Source organism: Epinephelus moara, chromosome 11 (genome assembly GCF_006386435.1).
Source record: "Epinephelus moara isolate mb chromosome 11, YSFRI_EMoa_1.0, whole genome shotgun sequence".
Taxonomy (NCBI): Eukaryota; Metazoa; Chordata; class Actinopteri; order Perciformes; family Serranidae; genus Epinephelus; species Epinephelus moara.
The window spans coordinates 23,180,972-23,195,847 of NC_065516.1; the positions used below are offsets into that span (position 1 = coordinate 23,180,972).

Here is a 14,876-nt window from a genome sequence, read left to right on the forward strand (position 1 = left end):
CCTCAGATCCCACACTGCGGGGGCCTGTTATGGAGTACGCATTCTCGGAACCCTTCGGCTGTATTCGGCGTCTGACTTCCGGCAGACGGCAACACAGCCTCTGGGGGCAGACCCCCGATTTTTTGGCATTCCGGTTTGATTTGGGCGGAGGAGGCAAATTTCCGTTTCCGACTTCCGTTTATATATAAGTAAATACGCTGAACCATTGTGATGGATTCAGAGTTTGCAGTGACGCCAATTATGTTCCGCCTCGTTAGTTCATTGCAGTGACGCCAATTATGTTCCGCCTCGTTAGTTCACCGCACTGACCGTTTAACCTGGCAACAACTGCAGCCAGCTCAAACGTGATTGATCAATATCACGCGGACTACAAACAGCCTACAACCGGAAACCAGGGCTCTTCCGCTCTTCTTCCAGAGGCAAGATCTCCGGGGTTTGCCTACAGACTCTACATTCACTGAATGTATATAGAGACTACGGAGTACGCGATCCAGGAGGGCCTGCAGCCTTCCAATTCTGGGCTGCCAGATATCATGCATCAGTAATGGAGTCTTTACTTGCTCTTTCACCAGCGATTTACTTTATTGCCATCTCCAAAACAACCAAATTGTGCCAAGGAAATGGCTACTGTACTTTACTTGACGTCGACTGGCTCAGTTTCCTGTTATGCCTGCAAACTCCTGCCATCACAAAAGATATGTGAGTTAGTTGCCTTGGCAAGACACTGTGGTTCACAGTGGTTTATTTACTATTTGCACCATAGTTTTAGAAATTCAAAGCCAAAGTTAAATTCAAAGTACATGATAATTTCTCTTTATCAAACTCCATCTGCAGCCAAAGAGTGTGTTGTATGGCCCAAAGCTCCAGAGCAAGTAAGTAAGAGGAGCTTGGGTTAAAGTGTTTATGCTTGGATTATGATGTGAATATTGATATTGTGTATGATTAAATTTACAGTATTGTGTTTCTACATTGAGCATTAACTCCAGCCTCACTCTAATGTCTTCAAGTTGCGGTGGCAGTGGTAGACTCTGGGGAGATTTGAGGACAGAGCGAGCCCTGGACCAGACACAGGCTGCATTTCCGATGGTTGAACTGCAAGGGGAGCAAAATAAACATAGTTGTTGCTCTTCCAACAGAGACAGGAAAAAAAGAAAAAAAAAATACAATGAATTAGAAAGAAGTCTGTCCCAATATCCCCCTCGAGGCGCAGAGAAGCCAAGTTTTCAACCATGCAGTGCTTGATGTCAGGGAGGGCAGAGAGGTTGTAGAGTACAGAGACGATAGAGGAGAGGAGAGTTCCTGCAGCTGCACAACAAACACCAGAAAACCTCCAAACCATTAGCAAGCTCCCCTCCACAAAAGATTTATCCTGCTTTCTCAGTACTGTACTCACTCAAACTCTTTTTCATACCTCTCTCCATTATTGGAGTTGGATAGCTGCTTGCACATTTTGGAAACTGACTCCTCCGACCTCACCCTCTCCCTGTTAATAATCTATCCCCCTGCCATGGTCCCTATGAAGTCTCCATCTTCTTTCCAAATAAACGTTTCACCACCTTCACACTTGAGGGAGGTGAAACTGTTTTAGCAATAACAGTTTATCTGACAAGTCAGTAATTCACGTGTGTTATTAGGAAAAGTGGCGCACCTTCGGATGAGCTTACAGATGCGTCATCGTGGCTTCAGTAGGTGTTGGCACTGGCTGATAGCATATGCCAGTTGGATAGGATTTATTGCTGCAGCAACTGGAGACTGAGGATCTCTGTTTCTTCTCTGTGTCTTCCTGTTTATGTTTCTTTCTCTCTCCTCTTGGTCTTCAGGTGAACTCTAGATTGTATCTTTCTTATTTAACTACCTTTGGTTGGGTGAGGAATTCATGAAATAAAGAACAATATTAGTACAAATTAGAGGAGGCAAATTTTTCTGAGGAAAATTAAGTATGCTTGCTGCTCAAGTACGGAAACAGTTACAGCTGCAGTTGAAATACAGATACTGTTATAAGCACACATAGCAGTAAACATGAATGTGGTGAGAGACGGTGACGTTTAAGTTAAGTGAAAGCCCTGAATGAAGTTGAAGCGTCAGTACTTGATTCAAATCTAAGTGACAGTTTAAATAAAGCTGTTGAAAGTTCAGTTGAAGTTCAAGCACTGAAAGGAGATGAAATGTATGTCGAATTGTGGGTGATAAATTGAGTTGGAAGTGGAGGACCTGGAAGGAGTTGATAGATGATGTCACTTTAAGAGTCAGCTGCAGCGTAATCACTGCAAACGGTTGAAATAAATTGTGTATGAACAGTGGAAATAGCGTGAGTTAAAAGAACTTAAGGTTTTTTGTTGAAGCCTAAAGAGGTTCGAAGAGTCGTCTATGTGTAAGAAGTTGAAATTTCAGCTGTAGACAATGAAATGGATATGGTCAAAATCTCAGGTGACATGTAAGTGGTAAAAGCAGTTGAAATGCCATTTGAAAAGAACAAGATTAAAGAATTTGAAATACCTGTCGTATCAATATATCCTGATACAATGGTTCATATGATATGAAGTCTCATGTCTTAACCTTCAAGTGTCAGTCAAGTCCCAAGTTACAGTGAAGAGAATCAAGCAAGTCAAGTCAAGGCATAAGAAATTCAAGTTAGCTTAAAGACACATTCTCACACCTTTCTTTATGGATTTGTGGTGACAGATGAAGTTGGATGTTGTAGTGGTCCTGTTTGTGATTTTTGAGCTGTAGACCTTACCTACCTTCATGGACAACATCATTTTTGAATCCAAATTTTGTCATTTTTTGACTAGCCTCCTCCCTGATAGCTGCCTTGAGCACTGGCCTCTTCCCATCTACCGCATCCTAGTAAAGTGTGATAGTTTGCATGCATTGCACTAGAAATCACCCAGTCATGTTTCATGACTTATCAATATCTTGACCACTGCAAATATTTATTTTAAAAAAGTCAAGTCTTTGTCCAAGACACAGGAAGAGGCCACGCATGTTAGTTTCCAGGGCTGGTACCTGTGGTTATTCCACAGGCTAGTTAATAACATGTCGGGCAGGAAATCCAAAGTGTGGGATCATTTTGAGAAGGTGAAGGACGAACCCAAGGTGATATGTAAACTCATCTTCATTGGTCGACTACAAACATGACGTATCATCTGAAACATGGAAGTAGCTACATGCCCATTAGCCCACAGCGTCATTAACAGGCGGCTCGCTCAGTGTGTGACGTGCACTTGTAGATAAAATATAGGCCTATATTAATGAAGGTTCATTAGTACGGTTTTGTATTTCTCTGTAATGTAGCACAGTGTTAACAATGTTACTGATACTATTCTTTCTCACACCTTCAACTCAAACCATTCTGTTGCCCCGCCCAAAATATATCATTTAATTACATTAATATTGTAAACATGCAGGCGACTAGTCGACTAATGGCCCTAAATGACGACTATTGGTTGACTGGGAAAATTTGTCGTTGGGGGCAGCCCTAACTTGAACTTGAATTTATGTGACTTGAGTCGCCCACGCCTGCAAGTTAGCACCCCTACCAGACAAGTTAGGTTCAGGAAAAGAATCATGGTTGGGTGTTGCCAAAGTAACGTCACCTCACATGCTTATGTAACTTAAAATAACTCACCGTTAACTTTTGGTTTCAACACGACACAAACCCTGGTCTCCTAGGGTTAAAGTCCTGTGTTTATTTGACCCATCCACACATTTTTTTTCTTAGGATGATGGAGGCATGACTTGCCCTACTCAGATTGGCAAGTACTTCATTAGCTTAGTTGGTTGAGTTCAAGCAAGTGGAGTGAGATTGGTTAGAGTGTGAATGTCAGGGTGAGCCAATCAGAGGCAGAGTAAGGCACAGCGGGGCAGGTCATGACGCTCCTCCTTTGCTCCCATCATATGATCGATAACAGCCTTTGGCACGCACAGTACATCACGTGATCACAGTCTCCTGGCTCATGATGACATGGGTAATATTCGAATTATAGTGCATTACTTTTTGTAGGTATAAATACAAACAGTAAACAAGAGCAGCCTGAAGCAGCTGCCATGTCAGTTGATGTAAAGCATTGAAAACAGTTGCTGTAAGCTGTTAAAATGAACTGTGTATGATCAGTGGAAGCTGCGTTAGAGTAGTAAGAGTAGAGAGTAAAAAAATGCAGGTGACGTGTAACATCTGAAAGCAGTTGAAGTGTCAGCTGAGGAATAAAAATAAGTTCAAGTGTCATTAACATCATGGTGGGTGGGTCAGCGAAAGTGTAAGTGATGAAAGCTGTTGACATTTCATTTGAAATTGTGATTTAATGGGACAGTTGAATCTTTACACTCCATTTGCAGGTGTTTTCTGTTCTTATCTCTCGACCATCAGAGGCTGCTTTTTATCCCAACCCAAATCCATATCCTTAACCTTTGCTCTGCCTCCGCTACTGATGGATAAGCCAGGTAAATGTCAGCTGCAGGTTGTCTAACTCATCATAGCATCTTGCTCCCCATCCCGATGATGTGCCTTTTAAACATCCACCAATCATCTGTTTGGCTGCGGGTCAGGCATTTGCTCAGACAGAGGGATTTTTCCCATGCATACTAATGTGTTCCTCGAAAACTCTCTGATGGTTGATTCCAGGGAGTGTGCTGGTCTTTTAGGGCTGTCTGCACAGATGTAGTTTCTTAATAAAGTGCAGGAAGCGGTTTGAAAACCTCACGCTATGCAGAGTTCCGCATGAAAATGTATAGCGTTGTCTTCTAACCTGCCAAAGTGCGTTGCAGTGCAGCAAACGTCTGTAAAGGTGTTTTCTGCAGCACAGTTTGCACTTGAAGAAACGCAGATGTTGGTAGTCTCATTTGCTAATTTGTTGCTTGATGATCTGTTGATCAAATGCATATATCTTTGATGCAGGCTGGCCCAGAACCACATCCTGAAATCCCAGCTGGAGAAAAGAGCAAAGACTGCAGCATCTGCCCAACACATCAGAACATTTATGGCTCTCCCTCTATGTTTGTCCTTACCTCTTACCAACTCTCTACTTTCTCCATCGTCCTCTGCATAACATTTTAAAGCTGGAGAGCAAGAAAATGTCAACTTCTTTAAGCCTGTCTGTCTTTTTCCGTGCCCACATTTTGATTTAGTCTCTATGCATGGTAGTGACACACATTCTCCGTCTTTCCTCTTCGAGCATTCCACCCTGCTGCCTGTCTCTCCCTCTGAGGTCAATGGTTTCATTGGACAAACTCAAACAAGAGGGTCCCCTGAAACCCTATCAGCTGTCTGTTCATTTGTGTAGACATGGACGGACGGGGCCAAAGTCAACCTTCTCTTATTAGGATTCAGATGTAGTCCCAGCGTGTTTTCTCTTCTCCCTCTCCGCCTTTGATACGCAGGATGTGGGACTTTGCAATGGCACCGTTTTAATTGAAAGCGAAAGCTGAGAATCAAAGCGCCGCATTGGTACTGTGGGCAGAACCTCTAATCAGTATCAGACATGAGGAAGGGCTCAGACAAATGCAGCCACAGACAATGGACAATGATACCGTTTAAGCCAGGGGCAAGGCACGGGTTGAACTGTGCAAAAAAAAAAAAAAAGACACATTCAAAATAGAGCATTTTATTACAAATACAAAAAAAAAGCCCAGTTCATTGCATAAATAGCTTGTTGTGAATGTTCATTTAAATACAGTCAGTGCGGAAAATGTTCCTATTCTGTAATGCATTATTTCCCACTAAGGTCTGCGTCAACGGCAACATTTTTTTCATGTCTCCATTACACTGCTGAACTGCCCCAATTTGTAGGGAAATACTGACACACTTGCCAAAGTCAAAAGTGTTGCCAATATTATGCTAGTGCTTAGTTCATAGAAATGTACCAAGTTTCTTTATAGTAAATTTCCTTCAACATCATAAAAGTTGACATGCAAATGAACCATATTCAGTACTTTTTAATCGTTCAGATATATTTACAGTCCTTTTACAAAAACAATAAAAAAAATGAGTATCAATTAAATATTTTTTCCCATATAAAAATGAATAACTTACAGTATACTTGTTTTAAGGATAGTCAAGGTATAATGATTATCTACATGTACAAATAATAACAATTTCCTGGTATTTTTTGAAATTTAGAACAAAATTAAGGTGCACTTGAGTGCCTAACGCCACAAACTACATCAGTGATCATAACAAAATATAAACAATGGATTTGTCCAATATATCAATATATTGGTGTGTAATATACAAATGTGATTATAAAACAGATGTGTGGGTCATATGTGCTCTGTTCTGCATAAATAACCTGTGAAAGCATGAATTCTGTAATGAAACAAAACCTAATCAGTGCAGGTAAAAACTGCAGATGCACTGTGTGAATGTTGAAACAAGCAGGGCTATTGACACAACAGAGGTGTCCAGTGGTTCCCAACTGGTGGTTTGGGGTCCAAAAGTGGGTCACAGGTCCATTCTGAATGGACTAATACACGTTTTATTTTTAGGTACAGTGAATTTCCGGCACAGAGCTTTTATTTTGAAGTGCCGTTTCCTGCTGTAGAGTGAGTGACTTATGGACAGCTACTTGACAGAGCCAGCAAACTAGCTTAACAACATGGCCAAATGCAAGTATGACGCTGAATATATGAAACTGTGAGGACCTTGAACTAATCACTAAGAACGAATCTGGACCCCCTGGCTGGAACACTTGGGAACCACTGATCTAAGCCACCATCAGGCCTTCAAAAAAGACCTTACAGTAAGAGTACTTTTGTCACAAATGGAAATTGCAATAGAGTTTGAGTCTGAGGTGTGTTGTACCTACAGCAGCTACATCACCAAGCTGACACCGCCTGTGTAGGTTTTACCCTCTGAGGTCAAGAGCTTTGATCTTTATATCACAACATTCCTGTGAAGGCAGAGCACACAACATGAAGGTGTGATGCCCGTAGCACCAAAGTGAGCAGGTATGAGCAGCCATGATCTTGTTGTGTCCTTAATTACCACATTGTCAGTGGTAACGAGTGAAACATGCAGCACCACATACAGTATCGACTGTGTTTAAGGACCCATCCTACACATAAATTATATTTCATCAATTCAAATGTAACAAATTAATTTACAGTTTATTTACAAGTCATCAAAAATCTTCTGCTGCCTTCAAATGTGTGTTTGTGTCTTTAAATAAGCCCATATATACAAAATAGTGTGGTCCACGACTGTTGTGCAAATCCTTACGGGATTAAAATAGTGTCTCTGTGGTACTGTCGGTTGTCAGCTTATGTCGAGAGGAAACCTGTGTTTATTTGAACCAGTGCAGGTAGTTTGTCTTGAGAGCGGGGAAGCACATGTTGTTGCTGCAGGAGCCCCCGTAGCTGGGAGGGCAGGCGGAGCAAGGCACGCCTACTTTGTAGGGAGCCTCTCCAATCCAGTTGCCCCTGAAAGACAGGAATATACAGACAGTGTCAATGGAGTCAGGGATGACTGGAGAAGTTCATTCCTTTTTTTTTCATAAGATTTGAACTTAAATCAGTAAATGATTTCTGTCTAAAAACACCTAAAATGGAGGGTAAACGATGATGAATGAATAAATATGGATTGTCAATATACTTATCATAAAGAACAAACCAGGGAAACTGTTTATTATCAGTTTCAAACATAAACTGTATAATTAAGATGGACAACGTGACAGCTTATTTAAACTCGGGTGGCTGTCTCGAGCGCCCACCCACGGCGTAATTAACCATGGTTACCCGACTCTGGATCTAGAGTTGGACTTGGAGGGTTAGGGTGTTCTGCCTGATCTCCAGACCCTACGTTCGGGGAATGTATGCCGGACCTGATGTCTTAGTTGGCTAGAACCAAGAGGGCTGGCGTGCATATGGGTGTGTCAAGCGTGTGGTAAAGTTCTGGCTGCCTCTTGTGTCTCGCACTTCAGCAAGACCTGCTACCTGTCACAGGGTGGTCCCCTCGCAGTGCTCAAGGTGTTCACGCAATATGTGGGTCACAGGTGAGGGCACTCTACAAATTATGGTGAAGCAGGCACTTCAGCCATCCTCGGAGCTTGGGACTTGGTGTCGAGTGCAGATAAGCACAAAATAAGACAACGGGGTAATGACTCTCTTAAAGTAGCCAAAACACCTCTATCGCCCCCTGCTGGCTGGCTGCAGTTTTGCTCATAAACCTCGCCCCCTCCATATTAGCGAACAGGGCATGGGCTAAACTAAAAAAATCAAAGTACATGTCAAATAAATTTTACCAAAGGTGGTTTCTGTTATTTTAGGTAGTTCTTTTTACGCTGTGCTCAGGTTATGCTCTGTTTTAATTAGTTATTTGATGCTATAAAAAAAGGGGTTAAACGTCATGTGTGCCAAGCGGTGTGCTCTTGATCAGTGGTGCTGCTTACAATTGGTTGGATCGGGAACTCTGTACTATCGAGATCACTACTGCCTAGCTTGTGATGTCACCAGCACAAGATGGCAGCAGCCATATCCAGAAGAGATATGGCTGCTGCCATATACAATATATTGTTTCAAAGAGGCAAATAATGATGTTCAAAACAATCTAATCTTAATGTCCATTTAGTGGCTATTCTGGTGTTCTCACTCATATGACATGGTATTCATCTAAAAATTAAGTTTACCCAAAAGCCTGTACAGCGCTCTGAAAAAAATGGAAAATTGAACATCTATAATTTCATGACAAACTGGGCTGCACATCTATCTGGTGAGGAAGATCATGTGATATGACTGAAAGCTCCAGAAATGAACAAACTTTCAGATGACATAAAAATCCGTACTTTGTGAGCAAATAAGAAAGAAGCATGTGTATCAGTGACAGCTTGTGTAAATGGAAAACAGCTAAATGCAATCTTGACACCATCCAGATTCAAGATGCCAGCTGATGTTAAAGCAGCCTCCAGTTTTTGACACACAGTGACCTCTGCAGAGCAGGAAGCCTGATCCAAGACTCACAGAAGAGAAGCCATGTTTAAAATACCAAGTAGCTAAAATAGGTCATCAGTGTCCTGAGCGTGTTACTCTTACATATGTCCCAAACCAGTGGGATTAAAGAACCTGGGTCACAAGTCAGTCACAAGTCCAAACGGGCTTTGATTCTTGGAATTTGTTTGAGAATTTCTCTTCTGTGTCGTGGCTTTGGTAATGTGGTACCGCTTCACAGGCTTGTATCGAGGTTACTTGAATCTCCCCAACACCATGGGTGGCATTTCACAACTCAGCACAGAACAGAGCCGTCTGTGTCAGGATTAAGCCTGTCGTCACCCTATCGTCATTAGGTTAACAGGTTCGTTGGCATTACAGTACAGTATACTTACTTGGGTGAGTAGTTGCAAACTAAATACGTTGCCCGTTTCCACACTGAGCCCCATACGTTCATGTTATGGCACGTGTGAACAGCACAGCCCACTTTGTTGGATGTTGCCCACACCATCTATAAAATAAGACAGATCAGCAGCCCGTTAATGCCACTGTTACACCGATTCATATTATGTTATACTGGTTTTATCAGTGTACCTGTGTGTAGTGGGTGCACATGGGTCCATAGCATCTGAGAGGGCATCGAGGGTTGCAGTCACGAGGGTATGGAAAGGAGTAGTCTTTGACCTCATCATACCATGGCTTCACCAGCTGGAGAATGGATCGATAGCTGCAAACAGAAAACAGACGTGCTCAGTAAACTACACTGTACATGTCATTATTCAGAACACAACAAACTTGAAGACACAGACTTGGATCTGTGATTCTTGCTTCAGAGCAATTTTTGGTGTTTCATTACATGCAGGTCAGGTAGTGGGAAGATCTAAAATGTTGTCACATTGTGGACCGGGCCATCACCGACTGCAAGTTACCATGAATGGTTGTAATTGTTGTTGGTGGTGGTGTTTAGTACATCTACTACATATTTCAAACCACTGTGACCACAGTAACAATGAAGCGACCTGAGGTTCTGAAACACAATATGCACTGTCTGCAATATCAAAACCACATTCACAAACTGGCCAAAGTCAAAAAGGACATGTTGTAGAAGTGCTAGAGCTTCAGTTTGAAGCTGAACGGCAGCATTTTTTAACGCTTAACAATGATTGAATTCTCATAATTGTTTTCACAACTACCAGGTTGATTTGTACGGTATTCAAACATGTTCTTTGGTGTAGGGCTGATTATCATTTAAAGATTATGATACTAGTACCCTTGAATTGATACACACAGTCGAGTATTTCATTCGATACTCCTATGGAGTGGCGTGTAGTATAGCCATACTTTCAAATGTTTTAGTGCCATCTTGGCATGCTGAACTGCCAACTCTACTGGGCTTGACATCACCACAGACCATATGGACTGTAGCTACTGCTGCAGAAGTATGACCTCTGTGCCGGGGAGAGTTGAGGGAGTCCGTGTGGCTGTGCACACACAATGACAGGGCTAACTGTTAGCATCACATAGCTAATGTCACGTAACGTTTTTTAAGGGGTTTAATAACAGAGTTGAGCCATGCTGGTGTCAGTGTGATTTTGTTGGGGCCATTTAATGGCTCGGTATTGGATATTAGCCACTGCTCCTCAGTTAGCTCGTGCTAACTAGGCACATTGAAGTTGCCTGGAGATGGCAGCAACAGAAAGTTTGCTGATCCAGCAGGGAGCCGGCATGGTCTAGGATCAGACCCCCGGCACAAAAATGATTGAATGCAGGTATTGTTTGACTTGAGATGTTTTGACACTACTTGGTACTGGGTTATTTTGGTCAATACCTTTAACATATCGAGTAACAATACCCAGCCCTACTGCAGTACAATGAAGCGTAGAGTTCAATCCATTTCTGTGTTAAGAGGTACATTGGTCTGACAAAGCCAAATGGCTCCATGCCGCCATGACCCTGATTGTAAATAAATAGAAACGAAGCGTGTTTATAATGCTTTCTGCACTTGTTTAATTCAGAGTTTAAAGGCAACTTGAATGATTTGGTTTCATCATGGCCCAGGTCCTCTGAAAAATCAGATAATAATAATTATCAAAGATCTGAACCCCGGCACATGATCTCCCATTAAGGGAAACGTTTATCAAGTTTAATTATTAACATTATTTCTTACTAAAAAAAACCTCAAGTATAATTTTTGGATTGTTTTCTGCAAGTCAACAGAATGGTAATGCTACTTAGATCTATTACGTTTTTGGGAAATAACTTTACTGTAGAACTCTCTCTGCGAGTCACAAGAAACAGTCAGAATAAGCTGTATTCCCTTGAGTCTCATGTTGCTCCTCAGTAAAATCTAAAAGTTGTAGGAAGACGTGAAGGTGCCCTGTGTTTCCAAATGGAAAGTCAAGACCCACTAAAGGGATGCGCCTTTGTCCTCAGGGGTCATGGCTGCAAACACAACTTTTGTTTATCTGAAGGGTCACAGGAGCATTCCTCAAGCAGTCACCGGGTCACAGTGCAAAAAGCTTTAGGAGAAAAGAAGAAGGGGGCAGCGAGGCAACGACCATGACTGCTGAGAGACAGAGAGAGAGCGAGAGTAATCCCCGAGAGGAGCAGCAGATGTCAGGGAGGGGGAGGGGAGTCAAAGGTCACTCACCGTCCTGTCCTGACGGAGAGGTTCTGACCCAGGAACCTGAGGAGGTGAGGTGGCCCGTGCTCCCACAGGCAGGCATGAGCCCAGTCCTCGGCCGTCTTAGCCAGGGTGTCGTCCCACACCTAAACACACAGGGACACAGGTGGGAACTTGGAAACCCATTACATAACTGACGGAAAATATCAACACTAGATCTTCATTCAGCAGTGAGATGTGAGATAAGAGTCCGCGCTTGGGTTCATAGCACTGTTACAGGTGTTGCCATGGCGAGACGCAGAAGTCATCCATCAAATCAGTTACGTAAGCGGAGAAAGTTTGTTGCCCAGTGTCTAATGTAACTCTTTCACTGAATAGACAGGGACTTGGACAGCTTGAAGTTAGGAATACCAGATATCTATCCACACTTGTCAACAGCCACACTCCTGTACGGTGTCACTGGGAATGGATTGTGTCTAGAGCACTGAGGAGAGACTTTCTCCGATTACATCATTCTACAGTAGTTTTGTCAATAGACGCCCTCATTGCACCTTTACCAGTGCAACAATGGAGGATGGAGATTTTAAAAATGGAAATGTGTCAGCTCAGTTGCTATTTTTGGCCCAGAGAGCTGCTGGAATACCCTTTCAAAATAAAATGAGCCTTATACTGCTTCACACCATTTTATTTATAGCTGAAAAAATAACATATAGATGAAATTAAAAGTCTGATTCAAAATTTTTCCCACTTTGCCATGAAGTGACCACTGCTGCTCTCTCCAAATAACACTGCTCGTGGGCTAATGGCACCATACATGACCCCTGTTCCCTCAGAAGTGACTACTTTGGTGGTCTCCTGCAGTGCAATCTGCTCAACAGCTGAAGCTGCCAACAAACTTCAAGACATCTGTCACTTTACTTCCTCACAAAACCACAGCTATTAAATCAGATTCTCCATCACTTCCTATGACAAATTATTTTACTTGTTGCATGCAGTTTGGCCACTAGCAGAACATGCATATGAACATAAAACATTAAGGAGGCATACAGTACATGGCTCCAGGATTATTACGCAAATAGATAAAAATGAATCAAATATGAATGAAAGGTTTCACTTACCATGTATTCCATATTGGACGCCGGTGGAAACACCTTCCCTCTTACTTTGTTATGGTAGTCAAGAATGGCCAGCATGTCGTTCTGACTAATATAACGCTTCCTCCTGGTTTTAGAAGTAGCCGTGGTGTCTGTTCCATAGCTGTGCGCTGCGCCAAGATTGGTGAAATTGGCGGCTGGCAAGGAGACAGCAGGAATAGTCGTGGCCAATGCACTTGCTCCGCAAGATATGCACAGAAGTATCAAGTCTACGGCAAATAATTGACTTTTCATGTTTGCTTTTTTAGGTAACTGCAGACGAAATATCCCGCGTCTTGGAGTGATCTGAAAAGAAAGAAGACGAAATTAAAGTGCTGTCTTGGTGCGCGCAAATGAGGCGCATTACAGTTCAGACATGTATAAACCAAGCGTCAAACGTCCAATACGGGACAGAAATACTGCTGACATTCCTCCACACAGTCTTTGGTCTTACCTTTTCTTGCGCAGCGGTGCCTTGTGCCTGCGTTGCCAAGGCTGTGTCACCTCCAACGCCTCAGTAATGGATTGGAGAGAGAGGGAGGGCTGCAAGTGAGCAGTTTTTGCGCTTTGCAAACTTTGTGAGTGCTTCAGGAGAAGTCCGTCTTTGGGGGTTTATATAGGCTATGGCAGTGGACGATGCAGGAAGTGCGCCTGCCTCGGAGGTAGACGCGCAGCCCCTCCTTGTCACCTGAAACACAGTTTGGTTTTCCCGAACTCGTTCCTGGCAGATGTTGGTCAGTTTCATCATGACATCTGCGTAACATTTGCGCAGCTGCAGGATGTGGGAGAGCATTTAATTAATGAAGTACATGAAGGTTGATAGAGCATATTAAATGACTACTAATGACTTCGTTTGGGTTCTTAAAAGCAGGTCTTTATCATGGATGTTGTTGGTGTGAAGTATGTTGTTAATATGCTTATAATTTATGTTAATATTTTAATTCTTATCTTGCAATATGAACCCTCAATCCATGGGCGTAGATTTCAAGGGGGACGCAGGGGACACGTCCCCCTCAATATGTAGAAGTAAGTAGCAAAGGACTTTTATTTTGTTGAAGTTAAAGACATTTCCATCATCAACTGATGCAGAAAATGCACAAATACATGCATAAAAAAAGTGTTTGAGCTCAAAATTTTCTGATGGAAGACCCCAACCCCAGTTTCACATGGGTCACCCCCAGTGTTGAAACGAAACCTACACCCATGCCTCTCACTAGCTCACAATATTCTCACAATATTGACTGTATTAACTTGATTGATTGAAGCTCCTAACATTCACTTCCCAAAGCTCCCCTGGTCACTGATCAGGACATCCACATAAACTCATGGGTGGGAGGAAGCCAGCAGTTTTATGAGTCAAATCAGTGTGAAAGCCGAGTCCATGTGTCCTATCAGTCTTCTTTGTCGTATTCATTATACTATAAAGATTACACTTGTTCAGTGCGTAGCTCCAGCTGTGTGGTTTGCCAGTGCAGATGCAGAGCCAAGAGGGGAAAAAATCCCTCTGCAGGTCATCATTTTCATTGGCAGCTGGTGAACAAATTAAAGAAACGTGACGCAGGAACAATTTTCCTCCCCCCCTTTTTTCTTCTGCTTCTCTCTTGCTCTTTCCCTCCTCCTCTCTAGTTGCCGACAACTGGTGCTTTCCCAAAAAAACCTTCTTGGAAGTGATGGACTTCTCAGGTGCTGGAATTGGTGAAAGGGATATATCACTCAAGAGCGGTGCACGGCGAAGATTTTCTCCTCCGTTTCACTCCATCCATACATTTGAGCTCCTACTCTCCGCTGCTGCTCTTCCTCAACAGACTGACGGTTCCACTGGGATGGAAAGTTGTCAGAGTTAGATAAATCATGACAGATTAGCTGAATATTTTGACTTCCTATACCTGATCCAGGGCTGTGCTGAATGCCAAGACACTAAGCAGAAGGTCCTGACTTGAATTTTAAGGACAAACGTCAAATATTTAAAGGTATTGCACCCGTGAGGATTGGAGATGTGATGTTGACCTTATTTACTCTCAGCTAAAATAACACAGGAGACACCTTTGTGGGCAGCCAGAGAGGAAAAGGTGGTGCACAATGAGAAAGCATAAGTCTTCAGCATTAATTCCAAACTCAAATAGACCATCAGCTACCTCTGAGTGAACTCTGAATTCTTGCCGTGTAAGATACGAGTTGAACGGAGCTACTACGGGGCATCTTTT

General features: G+C 42.7%; 1 protein-coding gene across 1 annotated transcript; it reads right to left on the minus strand.

Moving 5' to 3' along the window:
• Positions 1 to 5,607: 5,607 nt before the first annotated feature.
• On the minus strand, positions 5,608 to 13,308 carry pi15a (peptidase inhibitor 15a). Its single transcript, XM_050057033.1, has 6 exons — positions 13,127 to 13,308; positions 12,658 to 12,978; positions 11,567 to 11,685; positions 9,511 to 9,643; positions 9,312 to 9,427; positions 5,608 to 7,413 (listed from the first exon to the last, which is right to left on the minus strand). Exons 2-6 carry the CDS (start codon positions 12,925 to 12,927, stop codon positions 7,278 to 7,280), a joined length of 774 nt encoding a protein of 257 aa, XP_049912990.1. The 5' UTR covers positions 12,928 to 12,978; positions 13,127 to 13,308; the 3' UTR covers positions 5,608 to 7,277.
• Positions 13,309 to 14,876: the final 1,568 nt, after the last annotated feature.